This window comes from Cynocephalus volans, chromosome 7, assembly GCF_027409185.1.
Source record: "Cynocephalus volans isolate mCynVol1 chromosome 7, mCynVol1.pri, whole genome shotgun sequence".
Lineage (NCBI taxonomy): Eukaryota > Metazoa > Chordata > Mammalia > Dermoptera > Cynocephalidae > Cynocephalus > Cynocephalus volans.
In genome coordinates, this window is record NC_084466.1 from 149,250,616 (window position 1) to 149,274,455 (window position 23,840).

Sequence of the window (23,840 nt, forward strand, 5' to 3'; positions counted from 1 at the left end):
AATCAGAGCGCCCATCACTGAGGTTACAAGTGCAACCGCCATTGAATCAACCAAACAAAATTTTCATGATTAGGTTTGGTAGCTACTTTCCAAATGAAGGTCAAGATTTAAGATGGCAAGAACCAATTTCTACCATTAAAAAAAGATCCAAACCCAAAAGAATGTGACTTTTCTTTAAAGTTGTTCACTACAATGAAAGTTTCTATGTTTGAGATACGAGGTTCAAGGAGAATAAAACCATCAGCTGTAGCTATCTTTCCTTTCTTCAGATTTCCAAAGAAAGGGAGGTGAGTTTCCACTGCACTTGCATTTTCTCCCTGGCTTTGTTATAGGGTCAGATTACAGCCCAAGAAAGAAAGCGATTAGAGCGTAAGCGAGGGACGCCCTTGTCCCGGAGTATCTGAGGGCGACTCCAGCCGAAAGACGACTTTGTTTTTATACGAAGGCGGCGCAGCGGGCAGGGGCGCGGACTGCCAGCTCCGGGAACACCCGCGCGGCCCGAGGGAGAAGGAGCGAGTCTAAAGCCGCAACCCGGCCAGTGCGACAGAGGACGCCGCCGGGGCACAACCGTCCCTCGGCCGGTCCCCAGGCGGATCCGACGGGTGCGCCCCGGCCCCCTTCGGGGCGATCCCTGCCCGGGACACCCGCCTGGAAGCTCCGGGAAGGAAGGAGAGGGAAGGGGGAGGGGCGAGGAGAGGGAAGAAGGGGCGAGAGGGCGGGGAGGCGGGGCTAGGAGGGGCGGGCCCAGCCTAGGCCCCGCCCCTCCGCGCCGCGCCGCGCCACGATTATAGCAGATGAGTCAGGGCGGAGCTCCGCGTCCAACCCGCGGCCGCCGCCAACTTCTCTGGATGGGACCAGAAGTTTCTAGCCGGCCAGTTGCTGCCTCCCTTTATCTCCTCCGTCCTCTTTGGCAGCGAGGAGGCTATTTCCAGACACTTCCACCCCTCTCCGGCCACGTCACCCCCTCCTTTAATTCATAAAGGTGCCCGGCGCCGGCTTCCCGGACACGTCTGCGGCGCGCAGGGCTGTGGAGAGGTGCCCCGCGCGGCGGCCCAGCTCGCGACTCCGCGCCCGCAGGCCCGCACCCCGCGTCCCCGCGTCCCCGCGCCCGCCGCCCCGGGCCAACCCCGACCCAGCATGAGCGCTGCGACGCACTCGCCCATGGTGCAGATGGCGTCCGGCGGCGGCGCCGGCGACCGCGACCCCCTGCCGCCCGGCTGGGAGATCAAGGTCGACCCGCAGACGGGCTGGCCCTTCTTCGTGGACCACAACAGCCGCACCACGACGTGGAACGACCCGCGCCTGCCCCCCGAGGGCCCCAAGGTGAGCCGGGCCCGCAGTCCGCTCCGGCCGGCGGCCGCACCTCGACGGCGAGCGGCCGGGAGCAGGCCCGGCGGCGGCTGCCCTGAGCCGGGCGGGGCGGGCGCGAGGAGCCCGGGTCCCGGAGGCGGGTGAAGGCCGCCCCGTACGCGAGGACCTTCGGGCGGACCCCAGCTCCGACGTCCCCTCGCTCCCCATACACACACCGGGGGTCTCCCCGCTGATCCCCTAGCGCATCCTGCTGCGCCCGGACGAGTACCCTCCGCCGGCCCGTCCTTGAGAGGCGTCGGGTCGGGAGGAGGTCCCCGGAAGGGTGGGGGGGGCGGGAAGTGCGACCCGCGCGATGGCGCCGGGGCCGGTCCGCCGGCTCGGTTCGAGGGGCAGGGGGCCGGGTGGCTGGAGCTGGCCCCGTGCTCCCGGGCTCGGCGAGGGGTGGGAGGCCTGGTCAGCACCCGAGGCCCGGCTCCGCCGCGGTCTCACCGACTGAGCCCTTAGAGTCACTGCGCTGATCGCGCGGCCACGAACGCGAGGGGGCCGTTCGCAGGCAGGGGGAGGTCTTTGGGGAATTTCATCTCTTCAAGTTCCAAAGCTCGACTGAGGGGTGTCTTTTGACTTTACTCTCCTGTCTGAGGCACAGAGTGACTCAGGAGGTGGATGTAAATACATTTTTTTCTTCTGTATTTGAAATTAAAGTTGTATTATTGTTTGAAACTGCTTTCCATAGGAATGTACACTAGCATGACTTGTTAAAAAAACAAGATGCTCTTCTCCCAGGCAGTTTCTAAACTGGAGATCTGAGATTGTCTCTGATAGTTGGCCATTGCCTTAGGACGTCGCCTCACGCTGGGGAGAAAGAGAATGATATGTATATTTTTTAATGGCAAACATTCCCTGCCTTGTTACGGTATTAAAATAGTTAGGATTTATTACTAGTACACAAATAACTGAGTAGTGATACTCTTGTGAATACAGACGTGTGCCTCATTTACATATATGCAAGGATATGTAGTTAACCCTCAAGAGCATGAAAACTTGAAAATATAAATTTGGAATGAGTGTTAATTTTAAAAATTATAGTTAGTTTACTGCTCTTACAGTTTACTATGAATTGGAGCTTTTTCAAAATGAAAATGTTGGAAAAATAAACATAGTTAAAGAATAAATTCCTGCTGTCTGGGCAAAATAAAAATAAAAGTAGTAAAGAGCTGGTACGTTATTTTGAGTATTTAAAAACTCACCAAATGAAAAATGCTTTATAAACCATTATTTTAGAAGAAAAACCTGTATTATCCACTTTCATTTTTATACACTTTTTTTTTTCTTAAAAATATTGATGAAACTCTGGTGCCCAATGACATTGGATATTCAGCAGTTTACATTTATAAGAAAACAATTGTATATTTATTTCTGAAAATTAGTACCAGAGGCTGTAATTTGCTGGGATGGACATAATTATATATACCTTTTTGTGTCTGTTCAACCCATTGGGTGAAACAGGCTCATTTCAAACCTAAGTTTGCATAGTAAGTAAGTAAGATTCTTACTGCAGTCTGCATGGACGTAGATCTTTAGTGTGGTATTATTCAACTATTATTTTGAGGTCTTCGTCCTGTAGACAGAGGCAGTCAATCTCTGGCACCCTTTGCTGTGAGTGAAGATCAAGTTTGAACCTAAACATTGCCAGCACTTTGTTTTCAACATGAAACTTACCCAGCAAGTTGGGTTCTTCCTGTACCCACCTGGTGGGTGGGTCCGATTGTGGTTTCATAAACCAAATACTAGGGGAAATAAACAAGTTGAGTTACTATTATTGTTCTCAACCATTAGAAAATAAGAACAACTAAATCAGATATCCAGCACTATAAAAGTTGATTTGAAAATTTGTCAGAACCTAAAAGTTGAAAGGTCCTTAAAAATCTTTTAGTTTACCCTCATTATTTTACTGATAAAGAAACCCAGAGAGTCCAAGTGTGTTTCTGAAGGTCACCCAGCTCGTACTGATAGCGAGGAGAGAACTAAATGAAAAGTCCTAGTAAAGAGGCAGTGCATTTGTTCAGAAGAAGTTAGAAGTGGCTTAGATGTCTTATGAATCTGTGAAGCATTCAGGCTGGGATAATTGATTATCTTTGTGTCCTCTCTGCCACCGAGTTATTGGGTCACTGGCATCTGTGCTGTGGTTGCTTAGGCTTTGATGACTGGATGTCATCAACTCAAGAAAAGAGTTATTTTTACCAAATTACTTGAGATTTGTCAGCATGGCACTAAAACATAAGGAGAAAACTAACTTAAGTCCATGAGCTGTTTGGGCTTCACTGCTTTTCAACCTGTGCTTTGATAGTCACAGATTATCTGGGTGACTAATTCAGTTTCACTTGAATGAATTACACCTTACTCCAGACTAAATACAGTGGGAAATCCTTCAGTGTTATTTTTTATTAGAAATTGGTTTCTTAATGCATAATGACAGAAGAGCCCTGGCAGAAAACAAAGGGTGATTTTGGAGGAGCTGAGCCAAGAGGCCCCTTTGAGCATTCTCACCCTCTAAAGGAAATGCTGTCAACCAGCAAACAGCTATTTATTGAGCATGAAAACAAGAGAAAGCTCTCTTTTGGGGGAAGACTCAGCTTTAGGATGTTTACAGCCTGACCATGTTGGTAAAGAAGTGGCTCTCATGGAAGAAGAAAAGGACTAGAGTTTTGTGTTTTATTTAGTCTTATTCCCTGTCATTGCACAGTTGATCCTCCGCATTCCCCTGAAGTGGTTAGAGTGACTCTTTCATTCCCATATTTAGGGAGAGGTGAGTGAAAGCAAGTGTCTTGCTGTCATTAGAGAGGCAGGACACTGGGCTTCATCTAGCACCATTCTAAGCAGCTGGACCTCCCCACCTGCACTCTTCCTGGATTTCGATTTTCTGCACATTTGTGCTTCCTATAATCTCCTGGCAAGTTCATACCTATCCAGGCCCCTTCCCTGACAGAGAGGTTGGCTTTCATTTTGGAGTCAGGAGATGCAAGCTCCGGTGCGGCCACTCCTCTGGGCTTTACTCTCTGAATAAACAGAGGCCACATACTCTGGAGTGCTCTTCCCTCCCAAACCTCCCTAGGACCAGAGGGAGACCCTCCTCCGTCACAGAGCAGGGCTGTTCTGTCTAGCTCTGTGGGTCTTGGGGCCCCCAGCTTGGCAGTCTCCAGGGGAGCCTTTTAAGAACACAGATTGCAGCTGTGTTGTGCCCAGCCCACCCATGCTGAATCTGAATTGCTGAGTCTGGGGCCCAGGAATCTGTAAGTCTAAAAAGCTTTTCTGATGATTCTGATTTTGCCAGACTGGCGTGGGAGCCACGGATGGCTTACGATCCCATATTGTAGAGGGGAGGTGCAACTTAGTGTACACCTGTGTAAGCCCTGGAGTCCCTCGAGCAGTGCGTGCTTAGCGTCTGACCTGCAGAGCCTTTGCCCGAGCCTCCATTTTCCTTCTTGGAGAAACTCCCGGTACCTTGGCCTCTGGACGTGTGAATATGAGGGTGGCGTGGGGAGAGAGTGGAGAAAGCACCACGCAGAGTCGGGCAGGGTGGCAGTGTGGCAGTGGGGAGGTGGTCAGTCTCAGGACAGTCCCCAGACCCTCCTGGCCCCCAGGAAGAAGTGAGCCAGAACCTTTCCTTCCTGTCTGCCCTGCCAGCAGAATCTCACCATAATAATTTGATAGGTACTCAGGCACTGTGAGAGGAAGGTTGAACTATCCTTTTAGAGAAAATCGGAAATGTTTTGAGTTCTGATTGAAATAGAGAGGCCCATTTATTCTGCTTCAGGTTTAGCATAGCCTCCTGAATTTTCTCAAAGATGAGATCATTCTGCTCTTGCCAGATCGATTACAAGCTGTTGTGCTTCTTAGCAGAATCAGAGCACAATCAGGAAATGAGAAGCCATTCTCTCCTTCGTATTTCCACATGTTGCAGTTAGGGCTGAGCAGATTCCTCTGCAACTAGATGAACAGTGATTTGTTGGGGCGTGGTTGGAGAACGTGGCCAGATGCCTTAGGAGTCCAGCTCATCCGAGACCTTCATTTTCCCCTGTAAGAACAGCCTGTGTTTGGCTCACACAAGAACCGACTGCACCTCTGACAACATAATTTTCTCCTGCTTTGGAGAGTAGATTTGTCCTTTACGAGAGGAGAGCCCATACACAGGAACTGTGGCGGCGTTTGACATTAGCCAGGGCTGGGAAGGCTTAGCTGTTGGATGATATCAGGGTTGGTTGTGAGTCAGAAAGCTTCATACCACCCGTGAGGCTTGATTAGTGCCATCCTCGTTTCTGAAATGACACATGGTTGCCTTATATAAACCACTGTACATGTTTATTACTTTTTACTGACATTTAAAAATTATGTTCTGATGTTTATCATCCAAAATAGGAAACCATACATAATCCAGACCTACTCATTCTCCTTCAAGTTTTGCTGTTTTAATGTTGCTCTTAAATAGAGACTTTATGTAGAAAAAGTAGAAGCTGAAGATAAGGGCTTTGCTTATTAGGAACCTCTGAGACCCTGTAGTCATGATGAACACCAATGAATCCCCTATCACACTTGACTGTGTTATTCTCCAGCCCCTCCCTGACTCCCCAGGTCATAAAACAAGTCTACACCCCCGATCCGCTTCTGCTTGAGAACTTTAACTCAGCCGGACTTCTGAGGCTATGCTGTACATCTCTTCATTTTGCAGATGCAGAAGTTGATCTGTATCCCTCCTTTGGCACTTGTGACACTATGCGAGATATCTGGCGTTATTAAGTCTTCATAAATTTCTATGAAGATATATTTGGGGCCTTGGCAGATTTTCAGAAAGCCAGAGAGCTTGTAAAAGCCTAATCAGAAAGAATTTTTTTAGGAAGGAATGAACATAATTTATTTTTGTTTGTCAGCATATTTATATATATGTGCCAGAGATAGGTGGCTGCTTTTACAAACCTTATCTTTTTAAATCTTCAAGACAACTCTCTGAGATAGGAACTATTAAGAGTGTCTTATGCATGAGAAAACAGACTTGGAGAGGGGATATGCCTGGCCTAGGGCAAATCAGAAGACTGTTGCAGCTTGAACCCCACCTGGGTTTCACCCCACAGGGGTGACAGACTTGCCCCTCCTACGCCTGGCTGCTTCGTACTCAGGCTCTCCCAGCACAGCCCCAGGTAATAAACAGCCGTAAGTCCATCTTTGTACAGGTGATCAGAAATGTTGGCCCATTTCCTGAGCCTGGATCTGCAGTTAGGAGAGGGGCCCTAGTCATCACTCACTCATCCCGTCTGAATGTTACTGAGTGTCCGCTGAGAGTCCAGGGGCGCACAGTCTGTCTGTTTCACCTTCTTGCCTCTTGGTGCCTGGCAGGGTCTATAGGCTCATTAAAAACTGAATGCATGACTGGAAAAGAATGAAACACGGGCCCAGACCTCAGAGTGTACAGGCTGGTTAAAGAAGAGTCGCTCTTAATGGCTGTAGGTGGTTGTGTGTGGTCTGGGAAGCTTTCTGTTGGTTCTTAAGGACTGCATTGTTGTCCTGGGTTCCCAGTAGCCCCCAGAGGCCTGCTGCTTTTTATCACTTTCTGAATGACCTTTTCTGCAAGGATTTCAGATTGATTCCCTGAGTTCATCTTCATGGGTCTGGAGAAGCTCTTTTTTGTTCCCACCAGTAATATAGCGTCTTGGAGCAAGCCTGCTGGAGAGCTGGGAGCTCACAGCAGCCTGATGCCACTAATCCATAGCTGCACTGAGAGCAGCTCCTGGCACTGTGCAAGGAGTCTCTTTTATTTACTTATTTATTTCATGTGTCTGGCAGTAAGATCAGACACCGTATTCATGAGGCTTCTTATTCACCGTCAATTCAGAAAAGTCCAGAATCAGTGATTGCTCACTGCCTGCGTCACGGTCCTGTAAACAGCTCAGCTGCCCAGGAACTCCCAGCACAGAGCTGTGCCCTAGTGAACTGAGGTGGGACTTTCACTGACAATTCCTTAGCATCCTGTTGGAGAACAAATATTTCCTATTTAGAAATAACTTCCTCAGTGTTCATTAAAGTAAAATTATAGGGCTTCTCTTTTTTCCCCAATTATTTTAAAAATTCTTCCTGGATACTGAATGAATGAATGAATGAATGAATGAATGGTTTAAAAATCCAAACGGTGGGAAGATAGGAAAGCACTTGTGTGTGAAGGAGAAAAGGCAGCCACTTCACTGGATGAATCTTCTGGGTCAGAGCGAAGCTAGCTCTCCTGCACTGTTGAACTGGCTCTTTTCCCTCCAGAGGCCCCAGTTCTGACAGTGCCCCCGTGCTGGGTGCCAGTGCAGTCTGAGGCCATGGTGACTCAGAACTGAGCCGGTGCCCTCACTCCAGCTCGCCTGCCTTGGCTGGGCCGATGACTCAGCAAGCAGAGAGCTGGCTCCCTGGCCCAGAGTACACTTGAACTGAATGTTCCAGGTCTGAGCCTCAGCCCAGCTAGGCTGGGTGAAGTGAAATGCTTCCCCTCCTGCTGCCTTTTACCCTGGGAAGGTGACAGGTTTGGAGTCTTTAGTCACACACAGGTTACCACACAGTGTACAGGTGTGACAGGAATACTGAAAGGGCTAGCATATACCTGGTCTTAGCATCAGACATAGCTGGGTTCTGGCAATCTTAGGTAAATCACTTACCCCTCCCAAGCCTCAGTCTCCCCTTCTGTAAAATGGGTATAGCAACAATACCTATGCAGCAGGGCTGAGAGAATCAAGGGAGGGTGGTACATGGAAGGTCCAGAGCCTGAACCGATGCCGGCGTGCAGTCTCTGGACATGTTTGCAGCCTCCACCCTGGTGTAGAAGGGTATTTGTGGGTAGATGCTTGGCTTCTCCACACAGTAGAGCTTTCTTACTGTACATGATCTTTCAGCTCTCAGGTAGGCCCAAAGTCTTATTTCTCAGAAGCTAGATCTCCTCTTATCCCCCTTGTGCCAAGTTTAGCTGACTTCTCAACCAGTGTACAGACAGCCTCAGAACCTGTTCCTGGGGCCTCCTATGCCCTGTGTAAGGGTAGTGTGTAGAGGACAGCTACTGGGGGACCCAGCACAGGGCTCAAGTGAGGGCTCTTTGGGCCTTCTGGAGCCTCACCCAGACCCACAGCTCCCAGCCCCAGGAGCCTTAGACTCATTCCTGATCCTTGGCCCAAGACAGGCCCAGGGAAATGTGTTTCTGCACTGTTCTGCATGAAGCACTGTGTCTGTCCTCAAACCTGCCTCCTCCCTGAGCCATCTGTGTGCAGCCTCGAGGACAGTACCAGCAGGAACTAGGTGCCCAGTCCGTGTTGGGGGGAAGCCAGGCCACCTTAATGAGGAGCCAAGGCGAGGGAGTTGGCCCTCTGCACAGCTGTTCTGCATCCAGCTCTAAGTGGCATAAATGTCACCACAAATGGAAGGCGAGGGAGTGGTTTTCTAATGGTCACCACCTTCTTGTGGGAGGAATGCTTTGAGAAGCTGCTTATGGTGGGAAGGAGAGTCCCCCTCCCCCTGGAATTCCCCCCAAGGGTCTCACCATTAGTCAGAGAGGGTCTCCCCTCCTGCAAGCTACAGTTGATGAATTGGAGGGTTTTTTTTTTTTTTTCTCGTGACCAGCACTCAGCCAGTGAGTGCACCGGTCATTCCTATATAGGATCCGAACCCGCGGCGGGAGCGTTGCCGCGCTCCCAGCGCAGCACTCTACCGAGTGCGCCACGGGCTCGGCCCTTGGAGGTTTTTTCTTTTGGAAAATTTGGTACAAAATGCATGGCTGTTGATGTCCCGCGCCCTAATGCCTAACAAACGTTTGCATGGTCGGTGTCCAGCAGATGGAGTAGCCAAGGTAATGTAAAAGGTGAGGTGATTCCCTTTTCCTGCTGTCTTTATCTAAATTCAGACAGTTTGCTTCCTAGTATGGAAATGTCAGGAACTTTTTCATTTGTGATTCGTAGCTGTAGGTTGTGAAGGCAGGTAGCACTGCTCTTTGTTTTTTCCAAAGAGGAAATAGGTAGTTTCTAATTTTCCCTGAAGCATTGAGTTCAGGAGCTGGGCATCCCTCAGCATGGCTGTGCACTAATTTCACGTGCGACCTTGGGCCACATCCCAACTCCTACAGCTGCTACCTGGCATCCTTTAGGAGGGCTTCAGGAGTGGGGGACTGTGGGGAGGCTGGATGCTGACTCTGAGGTCAGAGCACTCCTCCAGCAGGGGACATACCCAGCAGATGCAGACGGTCATGCCCTAGTGGGGGATGCATTGAGGGTATCGAGGAGACGTCCACAGATGTTCTGCTCCCAGGCAGACCTTCCTGTGCCCCATCCTGGCCTGGCTGTTCTCCCCTAGGCCTCAGGGGATGTGTGCAAGGAGCCACAATCAGTGCACTTGGGTGTTGCTTCTTGGCAGTGAGTTTGTCTGCGGTGCTGGCCCCTTTCACAGAGCAGCTGACGGGGGCCTGTTGGAGGGAGAAGGCAGTTTAGGGCATGGGTCCCTGGAGTTGCTTTTGGCTGTGTTTGCTTCCAGGTTGTGAAACTTTAGGTACTGTCCTCAGCAGAGAAAATGGCATCCTTGCTAATTAGTGCTCTTAAGACTGTCAGATAAAGGGACTTCTAACTCTAATGGACTTACTACCAGCTTTCTGAGAACCAGTGAAGAATTAGGCTTTGTAAACAATAGGCCCAACCAGTTGCTGCTTGAGAAAATATGGGTCCATCGTTAACTCCTTGGGGGATGAAGGAACCAGTTGTGTAGAGTGGCTCAGAGTCTACAAAGACTTTCTCATTTCACTTAAATCTTGCAAAATTCCTTGGGAGGTGTAGGGATTTTTACAGCTGGGGAAACTGAGTCTTAGTAGCAAGAAGTCCTGTCCAAGACCACACAGCTGGTGAGCAGCAGGGTGGGACTGGAGCTCAGAGTGGCAACATGAAGACCAGGGCTCGTGTTGGTTCATTCCTGTTTATCTAGACACAGGTGCAAAGAGAAGCAATGTTGGTTTTATCTTCTTTTTTTTTTGTCTTTTTCGTGACCGGCACTCAGCCAGTGAGTGCACCTGCCATTCCTATATAGGATCTGAACCCGCGGCAGGAGCGTCGCTGCGCTCCCAGCGCCGCACTCTCCCGAGTGCGCCACGGGCTCGGCCCGGTTTTATCTTCTAAAAAAAAGTTTTCCCCAATAGAAACACATAGAGACATTCATCTTATTAATTCCAGGATAAGATGTATGTATGTTAATAACAGGCATATCAGATAAAGCCTCCGGTGACCTGTGATTGCTTACAGAGTTTGTGGTGAACACAGACCTCTTGTCTTACTAGGAGTCTCAGGACAAAATCCAACTTCTCAGGTGTGTTATAATTGGACTTTGGGTGGAATGTGGATTTAGCTTATTATTCAGAATCTGCCCAGAGTCTATTATGTGTCTAAAATGGTGCTAGTGGTGGTGGGAGAGACCCTGGTTCACAATCCAGTGGGAACTTAAAGATTTTGAGTTTGGTTGCAGGGATGCAAATGGATGTTTGTCTGTATATCAAATTAGCAATAATACTTAATTCATTTATATGGCCTGTCCTACCAAACAAAGTTTTGGTAGGTTGTTGAAGCTCAACTCTGTGCTTTTGGGGAAAGTTGTTTGTTTCCTGCCTGATGGAGGTAAGCCAAGCCACTTAATTTTAATCCAGGTCGTAGCCATATGGGGAGTTCCAGGACTCCTGTTTTTCTTTGTCTTTTTTTCTTTTTTAAAAGTTTTGAGGCCGGCCCGTGGCTCACTTGGTAGAGTGCGGTGCTGATAACACCAAGGCCACGGTTCGGATCCTATATAGGGATGGCCAGTTTGCTCACTGGCTGAGCGTGGTGCTGACAACACCAAGCCAAGGGTTGAGATCCCCTTACCAGTCATCTTTAAAAATAAATAAATAAATAAATAAATAAAAGTTTTGAAGTATTGTTAGTAAAACCTTTGTGAAGGCTCTTCTGGCCTCAAAACCCAGTTAAAAACATTGGTGTCCTACTTAAGGCTCCAGACTGTTAAGGCAGAAGTGCTGCAGGGCACCCCTAAGCGTTGACTTGGTTACTGTCGCCCTTCATTCAGGGTGATGGGAGCTGTGGTTTGTAGGTGTTGAGGCCACTTTTTTAAGAGTACTGAGCTCACTGGTTAGCTTAGTTGGTTAGAGCATGGTGCTAATAACACCAAGGTCTAGGGTTTGATCCTTGTAACAGCCAGCAAAAAAAAAAAAAAATGTACCATGGAGCCAAGGTTGGGAGTTCACAGAGGGGAGCCCGTTTTCCGGGTTCAGAGGCCACTTTGTGTACAGGGGATCCGTTGTGGATGGGTTCAGGCAGACCCTTCTCCATGGTTGTCCTGTGAACGTGTGTGTGCCCAGCCTACACCCAGCTACGCACTACCTAGCAGGTGGCCAAGAGCTGTTGTTCCCGCCCTGCTTTTAAGGCACAAGTACTTCATGGAGGGGTCTCAGCAGCATCTTCCTCTTCATTTGGTACATGAAACTTTGGGGTGCATCGCATTTCAGTGATTTCTGATATGAAGAGTGGTAATTTTTAGATTTCTGTGATATTAACTTTTCCTTATTTGGGGATTTCGTGTATGTGTTTAGTGCTAGAAGGGACCTTGGAGATGAGGCTATGGAGGATGTCAGAGCTGGAAGGAACTTCAGATCACCGTTTCTCAGTGCAGCCCAATGGGGCTTCTTCACACCTACTGAATCAGACTTTCTTGGAGTTGGGCTTAGCATCTGCATATTTTTGCATTTCCTGGGAACTCTGATGCCCCCTATAATTTGAGAACTACTTCTTTATAGAACATTTTTGGGCCTCCTCTTCATTTTACAGGTGAGAAAACTAAGGTCCAGAGAGGAGATTCGAGCTGCTTATGTGGCAGATCGAGGATCAGGACCAAGCGCAGTCTCTTTCCAGGTCTCCTGGGTGTCCCCTTAGTGCCCACATTGTTATCAAAAAACAAGAAGAGAAATTTAAATGTGCTCTTAAGCAAACAAGCCCAACAGCTCACCCAAGCTCAGAGCTTGACCTCAGGCTCTCTCTAATAATATCTTGTACTTAATAGGGCAAATTTTTGCTCATCTGGGGTAATTTTTTCTTGCTTTTTATCCTGGCCATCTCATGGAGTTGTTTGGTGCCCTGAGACATGCCTCAGAGGATTTTAATGCAATGCGCAAACAAGCGGGAAGAATTAACTAATTCATCTTATAAATTAATGTAGTGAGGTAAGCAGTGAAAGTCAGGACTCGCCCAGGCTCTTATTTCCTAATTGGATTTTGTATATATATAATCCTGATGTCTTTACCCAAAGATAAGTTTGGTGAGCTGAGCTGCAGTCACTGCATTGTGCCCCAGCCCCTATCATGTGATCAGGGGGTAACCTCCCCACCCCCAAACACACACAGAGGCAACCCCAAGGAGGTGGATTCCCAGGTCCCCATTGAAGTCAGATGGGGCAGGTAGTGAGTCTTGTCTGAAAGATGCTGGTGTAACCAAGAGGCTTTTTCTGGACCTGTGCTTAAATTTGAGAATACTTCTTAACAGACCTGAAGAGATATGTTTTAGTTATGTTCTAGGGGAATTATAAATATTACACTTTCTTTTATTTTTTTCATTTAAACAATACCTTTTTTTAATGCCTTAGATTGTGGTAAAAACACTGTTGAAGACAGAAAGGGCAATTTAACTCTTCCAGGTGGTGCTTTTTACTTAGTAACACAGGAGCATTTGCTGTTAGGACTCCAATGATAGCGGAGTAGGAACATTAGAAGGTGGTGTAGACATTCCCTATACAGACCTTATGATGGGTTGAAGTTTCATTTTTGGTTTAAATTATTCATGTAGAAGTGTTTAATTGTGTATTTTTGCAAAGTTGATGGGGCTTTTTATTAACTTACCTAAAACAGTGTTTTTCTGAACAAAACCCTACCAGAGTGGAAGGGGAACCTGGAATTTCTTTTCGGTGCAGTGCTCACAGAGAGACACTTTTTTTGCTGAATGGTGTAAGTGGGTCATTAATTCATGTGGACTCAGGAGTACAGGTCTCAGGGTGGCAGGAAAAGCAGCCTCCAGGCCACCCTTACCCATCTTAGCCACCCTGCTTTCTAGCTTGTGCCAGCCGGCAGCGTCATGTTTCAGTCTACCCCGCACTCAGAACATGAATCTTGGCCCTATCTCTTCTCCTGTCCTGCCACCCAGGGAGGCCTGTCCCCTCCTCCTCCTCCTGCTCTACTCGGACCCTGCCTTCCCTTCCATGTCCTCTGCCCTTGCTCCCTCATGCTCATCCCTGATTTCTTCCTTCCCTTCCTGACGTGTCCTGCTTTCTCCTCCTCAGTTTTCCTGTCTTGCTGAGGCCTCACTGGTTGTGAATGGTCAGCAGCTCTCAGCACGGTGCACGTTGGGTCCTCACTTCCAGCTCAGCCCCCTGGGCCTCCAGCCTAATCTCAGCTCAGCGCTCATCTTCAGGCCTCCTCCGACTGCCGCTCTGACTCCACCACCCTTCCTCCAGTGGCCACATGCTTTCCTCCACTGACCCACACGTGGCACTTGAGAGACCCGGGTTGATATTGGCTCCAGGAAGCAGTCTCTCCTGTCACAGTCCCTTGCACAGACAGGCTTATTCCTTTTTCCTCCCTCCTTCCTTTCTTCTTTCTCTTTCTTTTTAACTGCGGTGCAAAACGTACTCAGTGAGATGCATGAGATGCACAGCTCTTGGCAGACTGGATCCAGTGGCTTTGGGATCCAGGTGCTTTTCCCAGGAGGAGCCAAGCCTCAGTGAGGCCAATCTAAGGATTGCAGGCCCTGGAAGGGTTTGGCTGCAGGGGGTGGTGGGGTTGACAGCTCTCACCTGTTAGAGCTGGATAGTATGGGTAGGCTGTGGCAGGGTAGGGGCAGAATGGGGGTTCCAGGCAAGTGTCTGTATAGCTGGATAGATTTTTACATAGGTATACACCTATTTACCACCAACCAGAAAAAGAGTATTTCCACCACCTCAGAAGGTTCTTTCAAGACCCTTCTTGGCCACTACCATCTCCTCCAGATGTGACCACCATTCTGACTTCTGTCACTATCGATGAATCTTGTCCTTCACTTTTGATTCCTTTGACATTTTGGAGGCTGAAGAGCATAATCTTGCACCTGGTAAGGGAGCGAGCTCAGTTTGTTGTGGGCCTTCTGGGCAGCTGTCTTGATGGCCTCCTATAAAACCTCACAACATTTCTGCAGGGCGGGTGTTGCTAGCTCTGTTTTCTAGAAAAGGAAATGAAAGGCTTACAGAGGTTAAGAGAATTGTTCAAGCTCACGGAACTGTTACTAATAGAATCAAGAATGGAAGTTGGATCTTATCTAGGCTAGTAGGCTGGCCTCGACCCTAGAAAGCCCATGTGTTTGCCCCGTACCTCAGGGCCTCCCAGACGTTCCAGGTAATTTTGCTTCTTGCTTGTTTCATGCATCCTAAGCCATCTTATAAGCCCCTTGTTGGCAGGAGGGGACTGTGCCTTGCTGGGTTTGTAACCCCAGAGGACACATCAGCAGTGACAGGATGCTCACCCAGGAGTCGTCAGTGGGGTAAGGGGCTTGCTAACTGCTTGGCTTGTCTCTAGAGCGTGCAGTTGGCTGAGGCTTTTGTGCGTGCTGGGAAGAAACAGCCAGCTCCCCAGGCAGGCAGCAGAGATGACCTCGCGGGACTTACGCAGGCCCTGATTTGGGCTGAAAGGAAGGGGGTGCTCCAGAGAGTGGACAGAGTGCCCGGAAGTGTGTTATGACTCAACACTGAGTAGCAGAGGGTTTCTTCAGCACCTCTTCTTGATGTGAGGCCTGGACCCACTCCCTGCTCTTGGGTGACCTGAGAGTTAAGCAGGCTAAAATAATGCCACCGCGCTGAGCACGTGGGTATTCTAATCTGAGAATGCCTGTCTGCCTGTGTCCCCAAGGACACAGCGACACCCTTGCCCTCCCTGTGTGCTGCAGGCCCTCCACCGGACAGGGTCTCATCAGGAGGGAGGCAGTTGATGGGCCTGAAAGGACTGAATTCCAGGGGCAGCCACCTGGTACCCATGCCTGCACACAAATGGAAACATCACAGAGTTAATGGTCTATTCACTGAAAATGCAAATCAGCCCTTAGTATCTGTCCTTACTTTTGACTGATTTTGTGGCACTAGAAACTGTACCCTGCAAGCTCATAGATTCTTAGCCTTTGGTATTTGTTTGCTGTTCAGAGAAGGCCTCCTTAAGGAAGGGATCACTCTCCTTAATAGTTGACCTACTCAGTACTCAGTTTTGTAGCAGTGACACAGAGCAGTGGTTCCCCTTCTCTGTTGAAGGACCCGCCAGTGCTCAGGAGACAGGATTTCTGTTGGGTAGCCCCTGCTTGGTGAGAGATGGCATTGGCCAGTGAGTGACTGGCCAGCCTCTCTTGAAATAAGATCTTTCCCTGTGGTACTTCTGGAACTTGGCCTTCTCAAGGGTCCCAAAATAGCTAGGACTGAAGGGCGAACTTCATGAGAGGACATAAGAGAGGGACCCCTCACTCGAGCAGGCTTTGTTGAGGTAAAGACAAAGTTGTTTACAGCCCTTGTTAAAGCATGGTAAGGCAGACTTTATTCCAGACCATCACAGTAGGTATCGGGACCACTGCAATAGGGTTTCGCAGTGGGGGAGAGATATTGGCCTCAAGTCTGAATACAGCATGGGCAAGTGGGGATTTATAGACAAGGAGCAGGGTGGGGTCAGTGGATGGAAAATCACTAAGAGGAATAAGGGGGATTCTGGCTAAACTGACCCAAGCGGATTCTTGCTGGAGACAGGACAAAGTGATCACACATCACCTGGGGATGATGGACGATGAGGAACCTGATCAGATGTTGAAGACGATCAGATATTGAGGGTCGGGCTTTCTTCTTAAAGTGACTTAGCAGGTTCTTTTGCTAAAACTGGGTTTTACAAAGAAGTGCACAAATGTGCCTAGGGGAAGTTTAAAAGTCTGACTGAAGTTTGGCCAAGCAAAGAACCTTTGTTAGCTGGCATCATAAGACTAGCACAGTTAATCTTTGGGCTTTATTCTGTGCTGCTTCTGCATTCCTTGTGTATCTTCCTTCTTGCAACTTGTTCTAACAATATTCCTTAACTTTTCACTCCCATCCTACTTCTCTGCAAAGATTTCCAAACTGTGTTTTGTGTTTAGGCCCAGTACAAACTCTGTATTGTTGGGAAATTTGGGGCCTTTCTGAAAGCAGAGAAGCTTGCCGTAATTCAGTAGTCAATTATTGAGTCCTGCTCTTTGGGGTCACCCTCTGATCTGAGTCTCTGAAGATTTGGGAGACAGCTTCTGCCCCTTATTACCCGGAAAAGAAACCTGTCTGACCAGTTTGGGAAATTGGGGCTTCTCATGTATTCAACAGATACCTTGGCTCACCTACTTTCCCCTGAGGCCCCTAATTCTTAAAACTGCTGGCCAGACAGCAGCCTCTGAGAGGAGGGGATGCTTGCCAGAAGCAAGGGGGCTCTGGAGCAGCCGGGCTCCCTGTGCTCAGCCGACCTTGCTGACACTTTGGGTCCCAAATCACTCTGGAAGGTCAGAGCACTCTGCACCGCACTGTTCTTCTTCAGAGGTGTTTTTCTCCCAGTTTCTAACCGGTCTGTGTTTTTCCTCTTTTTGTTTTAGGAAACTCCATCCTCTGCCAATGGCCCTTCCCGGGAGGGCTCCAGGCTGCTACCCCCTAGGGAAGGCCACCCTGTGTACCCCCAGCTCCGACCTGGCTACATTCCCATTCCCGTGCTCCACGAAGGCGCAGAGAACCGGCAGCCGCGCCCTGTCCATGCCTATCTGCAGCCAGGGATGCCACGTTTCCGAACCGAGGCGGCAGCAGCGGCTCCTCAGAGGTCCCAGTCACCTCTGCGGGGCATGCCAGAAGCCACCCAGCCAGATAAACAGTGTGGACAGGTGGCAGCAGCTGCAGCAGCCCAGCCCGCAGCCTCCCATGGACCTGAGGTAAGGAGAGGCCTGGCCCACAGGCCTGTTGGGGAGCAACCTGGGCCCCAGACCCTGAGGCCAGCGCCCTGGGCTAGGCACCTGTTAATGTGCAGGGCCTGGCTTGCGGCATCAGAGGTCACCCAGCAAAGACAGGTTGACAGCCCCATATTGTCCCCGAGCGTTTCATTGATGTGCTTTTCAGGTGGGCATCACATGGTTTATTTTTGTAGTTGAGGAACTTGGGCTCAGAAAGGTCAACTGTAAACTGACAACTATAAACTGTAAACTGCTTGATCCTCCACAGAGGTGGAGGTGGCAGAGCTGGGACCGGAAGCCTAGCCTCTGGCTCGTAATCCCAGTGCTCCTTATTCTCTCTGGGATTTCTGTTTCAGAAGCACAGAGATAATAGCTAGGTATCATTTTGCTCAGTTCAGTACTTACGACTGAATAGTAGCTGCTTGGAGCTATGTTGATATGAAAATGAGACCCCTTAGCTGCCCTCACAATGTCCCATAGTTTAGAAGGAAATTCAGAATAAGGAGTCAGGAAGGCAACTGCTGTAAGAAGGCTTTAATCCTGAAGCCAAACACTTCAGGGTATGCCAAGGGATTTAGTACATTAATAGCTAAAAAATAGTTCTTACTGTGGTTCTCAGTTGAGATTTGAGGGCTAGTAAACCCTAATAGAGTTCCTGAGCAGTAAGCCCTCTCCGTCTTCCTGTCTGCAGATCACCCCGTCGTGTCCACTGGCATCGATCCTGTGTACAAATTCTCGTTTCCTATCTGTTCCCAGAGTCACCATTGCCTCTCAGCTCTGTTCCTAATCTGTTTAGCTTTACTGCTTGGGGGTGAAAAGTTATAGTTAATGTGGGATACCAGGAGGCTTTTCTTCTTTCTTGGAGAAGTAGTACCTAGATTTGTAATGTTTCTGCTGTAAAAAATCAAAATGATAAATCAGTCAGAAATCTTAGCAAATTTAACTGAACAAGGCCCTTAGAAGCCAGCTGGGGAAATGTCTTCCTCATTTTCTAGGTGAATAGAAGGTGGCCCAGAAGGAAAAGGGGCCTGGCCTGCCTCCGGCACCCAGGGGGCACATGCAGCTCCCAGGTGCTCAGCTGAATTCTCTGTAGATTAGCAGAGAAAGGGTTAAGGAAAGAGAAAATGGGATGACGTGTAATAAAAAATACAGTGTACTGAGCACTTCCTGTGTGTTGGACTCAGGCCAAGGCATATTCACAGATGATTTTAATTTTCAAAACAGCCCAGTGAGGGCGGGGGCACTCTTTCCCTGTATTTCAGGTGAGGCTTAGAAAGCTGTTGAGCTACTAAGAATTTGAACCTAGGCCTTTAGACACCCCAGCTCTCAGCCTTAACACTACGTTTTGCAAATTGAAAGGTTTACAGATGGGAGGTCTTAGGAAATGTGTTAGAGCCCGCCAGGTACACAATGGAAGGCGTGGTTGAAGTGCCCAGGCAGAGGGGTGTTCATGGGCCACGCCCTCTACCCTTTGTCTCTTGCAGCGGTCCCAGTCTCCAGCGGCCTCTGACTGCTCATCCTCATCCTCCTCAGCCAGCCTGCCCTCCTCCGGCAGGAGCAGCCTGGGCAGTCACCAGCTCCCCCGGGGCTACATCCCTATCCCAGTGATACACGAGCAGAATGTCACCCGGCCAGCAGCCCAGCCCTCCTTCCACCAAGCCCAGAAGACCCACTATCCAGCTCAGCAGAGTGAATACCAGACCCACCAGCCTGTGTACCACAAGATCCAGGGGGATGACTGGGAGCCCCGGCCCCTGCGGTCAGCATCCCCATTCAGATCTCCCGTCCGGGGTGCATCAAGCCGGGAGGGCTCACCAGCCAGAAGCAGCACGCCAGTGCATTCCCCATCGCCCATCCGTGTGCACACTGTGGTCGACAGGTCTCAGGTATGGGAAGTTGGTTGTTGGCAAACTGGCTACAGTGGCATTTCTCCAGGGACTGAAGAGCACTGTGCAGGTGCCCTGAGTCCCCCCATCAGCCCTGCCTAATTAACATACATGTAACTGGAGGAAAGTGAGATTCTGGAAATTGCTGGTTGACAACAGAAAGGCAGGACAAGGGCTGTGAACCCCTCAGCACTTTCTGTAGCTTTTGCTCAGTTGATCACTTTTCATTAGAGGCTGAGGAAGCAGCTGGGCACAACTAATGCTGGCACTCATGCACCTGGGACCAGGTTCCATAGCACCCACCACACCCCAGCTGCCACCTCTTCTCTGGTCTCCTAGCCAGCTCGTCTCCCTCCTCTCCATTCTGCAAGCCCTTCCTGCTCGCTCCCACCTCTGTGCCATGGCTCATGCTGAACCCACTCCCAGAAATGCCCGCACAATCCAAGTCCTCCCCATCCTCCAAGGGACAAGCCTGTCTTGTCCTTTCCATGAAGCCTACTCATCTTTCTCACAGTGCCTTGCTTGAGTCTTTTATAGTTCAGCATGTGATTACTCTGTGCGTTTCAAAAGTGTTCATCTTATCTCTTCAGCTTCTCTTATACCCTTCCTCCTCCCTTTGCAGTAGGGTACCGTGTTGCCCAGCTAATGCATCAGCTGACTGTGGTAGATGGGAAACCGTCCTGGCTTAGGGAAGGTCATGGGCAAGACCTGCTCATCATCTAGTGGAGACATGGGGCACTGGTACCCAGAGGAGGAGGAGGTCATTTAGTTTGAGCAACTTGTAGTTTAGCAGCAAAACATTCAGCAGCCCTGGGCCCCCTCTGGCTGCAACTTGAGCAGCCTAATTAATTCATTGCCACAGTTTTTAAGAGGAAAGCCCTCTGTGAACAAATGTGGGTTGTCCTTTTACTCCAAATGGTGACACTGTCCAGCACCCTGGAACACAGCACCCTGCTTTCAAAATTTTTTTAGCTTTTTTATTTGGAAATAATTTAAGCTTTACAGGAGAGTTGTAAGAGTCATACAGAGGAGCCCCACATACCTTTTACCCCAATGCTCCAGTTAACATTTTGCTGCATTTGCTTTGTCATTTCTTCAGTATATACAGATGTTCCCCCACTTGTGATGGGACTATGTCCTAATAAACCCATCATCATAAGTTGAAAATGTTGTAAGTCGAAAATGCATTTAATACACCCAACCTATCAAGCATCATAGCTTAGCCCAGCCTATCTTAAATCTGCTCAGAACACTTTCATCAGCCTACAGCTGGGCAAAATCATCTGGCAACACAGTACACTGTAGACTACCTGTTTACCCACATGATCGTGTGGCCGGCTGGGAGCTGCAGCTCGCTGCCACTGCCCAGCGTCACGAGAGAGTATCATACACTAGCCCAGAAAAAGATCAAAATGTGGAGTGTGATTTATACTGAATGTGTATCATTTTTGCACCATCATAAAGTCGAAAAGTCGTAATTCAAACCATCATAAGTCAGGGACCACCTGTATATTGTCTGTGTCTTTTAACTCTGAGACTTAGTTGCAGACATCATGCCCTTTATCCCTAAATATGTCAGCAAATATTTTACTAAGAAAAAGACATTGTTGTTCTCACTCATAACCACAGTAGAATTATCAGATTTAGGAAATTTAATATCCTTAATACTATTTTCCAGTACACAGACCATTTTCAATCTCCTTTACAGCAGTTTTCCCCCATTCCTGGATCTACTCCAGGATCATAAGCACTGCATTTAGATGTCACTTCTCTTCAGTCTCCTTCAGTCTGGGACAGTTTCTCGGTCTTTTTTTGCTTGCATGGCCTTGGCATTTTTGAAGTGCACAGACCATAGGAAACTTATGTGTTTCTAAAGTCACTTCTTACACAGCCGTTGTTTTAAAACCCAAGGAGGGGCACATGGTTGGTTCATGAGTGGTAAGGGCCAAAGTTGAGGTGTCTGGATTGGCAGAAGAGATTGAATGGAAAAGGAGGTTAAGTGTCACACCAGATCCATACTCAGCCTCAATAACGAATCAACTCTAGGAATGAATGAAATGCCCACTTGTGGAGATAGACATTCCAACATCTTTCCCATATATTTCCCATAATTGGTGAAACAGTAGTTAATCCTATTTTCACCCCCTTTTAACCTTGTTCATGGTGATCTCCCTCTTATAGGGAGGTCAAAGTTCCCTTTTTGGAGGCTTTCATGGACTTTATCTAACTGAACATTGTAATGAAATTTAGTATTTTAAATTGGGAGTACTTTAGAAGTATTGTACTCCAACTCATATTCCCTAGTTGATGAAATTAGGGTATGTGAGATTTCTAAACAGGTTTTAGATATTCACTTATGTGCTAGAAGAGCCAAGATATTTCTGTTTTGAGCATAGTTCATTTTTAAAAATATGGCTATAGCTTACAGTCACATGAAAAACTGTACAGCCAGAGGTCAGTGCGGAGATGCTGCATCATAGCTGAATGGTAGGCTCTGGCAAAACTGTGCTGAAGCAAAATTCTAATAGTTGACTATTTTGAGCATCTTATTCTCAAAAAACACATCAGTCTATGCAGAAACCTGTCATAGGTTTAAAAAAAAAGGAAGAAGGTTGTATCTTTTCTGAAACAGGAGATGAGAAGGTCATATGGGAGCAGAGACTATCTTACAGCTCCAGGAGGGAGGACCAGTGGCAGGACTGATGGCTGCATCACCTGAGCATTGGAATTGCTCAGGGCTCTGCTCCGAGCTAACCTAGCTCAGCAGTGAGCAAGAGTTTTTGTTGTTTTCACTGTTGAATATTACATTGGTTTTCTCTTCATCGCCATTAGAATACCATCTACAGAGAAATTTGGTGAGAGATAACGAATAGCCCGAGGTGATCAATGGAAGCCTAGCAAATGGTTTGGTCACATACACGATTAATACTATGTTTTTATTTTGTAACAGCTGTTGGTTGACTTTGAAAATCTTTTATCCTGTCAAACTTTAAAAAAAAAGCCTTTTCCCAGTTTTCTTTCTAATCGGTACTATCTACAAACTGCCTGTGACTTTCAGCCAGTTATTAAAACTATCTTCGTGTCCTTTTCTCTTTTTCTCAGCAGCCCATGACCCATCAAGAATCTGCACCTGTTCCCCAATCTGAAAACAAACCAGAAAGTAAGCCAGGCCCAGTTGGACCAGATCTCCTTCCTGGACACATCCCAATTCAAGTGGTTCGCAAGGAGGTGGATTCTAAGCCAGTTTCCCAAAAACCCCCACCTCCCTCTGAAAAAGTGGAAGTAAAGGTTCTCCCTGCTCCAGTTCCTTGTCCTTCTCCCAGCTCTATCCCTTCTACTGTCCCCTCTTCCCCCAAGAATTTGGCTGTAGAAGAGAGGGCAGCCCCCAGCTCTGCTCCTGCGGAAGCTACTCTCCCAAAACCTGGAGAAGCTGAGGCCCCCCCAAAACATCCAGGTGTGCTGAAAGTAGAAGCCATCCTGGAAAAGGTGCAGGGGCTGGAGCAGGCTGTAGACAACTTCGAAGGCAAGAAGACTGACAAAAAGTACCTGATGATCGAAGAGTATTTGACCAAAGAGCTGCTGGCTCTGGATTCAGTGGACCCCGAAGGACGAGCTGATGTGCGTCAGGCCAGGAGAGACGGTGTCAGGAAGGTTCAGACCATCTTGGAAAAACTTGAACAGAAAGCAATCGATGTCCCAGGTCAAGTCCAGGTTTATGAACTCCAGCCCAGCAACCTTGAGACCGATCAGCCACTGCAGGCAATCATAGAGATGGGTGCTGTGGCTGTAGAAGAGGGAAAGAAAGATACCAGAAATGGAGGAGATCCCCAAACAGAAACCCAGCAGCCAGAAGCCAAAGCAGCAGCAGCTCCAAACCCCAGCAGCACGACAGACCCAGCTGGTAACCCAGCAGCACCATAGACTCTGCTCAGTAAAAATCAGACTTGGATACTGGGAAAGGATTGTGTGCTTTAGGGAATTTTAAGTTGCATGCATTTCAGGGACTTTAAGTCAATTGGTTTTTATTACTTGTAGCCGCTTGGTACGCAGTAACTTGGGTGGAGGCAAAACACTAATAAAAAGGGCTAAAGGGAAAATGATGCTTTTCTTCTGTATCATTCTGTACTAGTAAAGAAATTGCTTGTTGTTTCAGAAGTTTAATCCCATTGCTTGTTGTTTTGGAGCCCTTTCTATGCGTGGGCACCACACGTTGGCTGTGGTTGTAGACAGAAAACTATCTTCCTGCAGCTCTGGACTGAAGGAGTTCTTTTAGGGGGTAGATGGAGAGTCAATTTCCCATAACATAAATATGAAAAACATTTTTCAGAAATGTTGCCATTTTAATGGGATGATTGTCTTCATCTCATAGTTAATATACGTAACTTTAGCTAGAATAAAATGTGTAAGGAACCATAGGAATAATCTGTATGTTGGATGACTTTAATGCTACATTTTAAAAAAAGGAAAATAAAGTAATATAACTCAGTGTGTTTTGTGGTTTCTAAAGCTTTGAAAAGACTGACAGCATCAAGATTGTCCCTGGCTTCAGTCAAAATAAATGAAAGACGTATGTACAAGCCTGCTCTGGGATTCATAATGTCTCTCT

General features: G+C 48.2%; 1 protein-coding gene across 2 annotated transcripts; it reads left to right on the forward strand.

Annotated features, from left to right (window-relative positions):
• The first annotated feature begins 948 nt into the window (after positions 1 to 948).
• BAG3 (BAG cochaperone 3) lies at positions 949 to 23,720 on the forward strand. Of its 2 annotated transcripts, none has more exons than XM_063101848.1 (4): positions 949 to 1,323; positions 17,004 to 17,330; positions 18,833 to 19,234; positions 22,337 to 23,720. In XM_063101848.1, exons 1-4 carry the CDS (start codon positions 1,138 to 1,140, stop codon positions 23,153 to 23,155), a joined length of 1,734 nt encoding a protein of 577 aa, XP_062957918.1. In that variant the 5' UTR covers positions 949 to 1,137; the 3' UTR covers positions 23,156 to 23,720. The 2 variants fall into 2 exon arrangements, with proteins under 2 accessions (XP_062957918.1, XP_062957919.1); XM_063101849.1 differs by having other exon boundaries at positions 22,340 to 23,720.
• Positions 23,721 to 23,840: the final 120 nt, after the last annotated feature.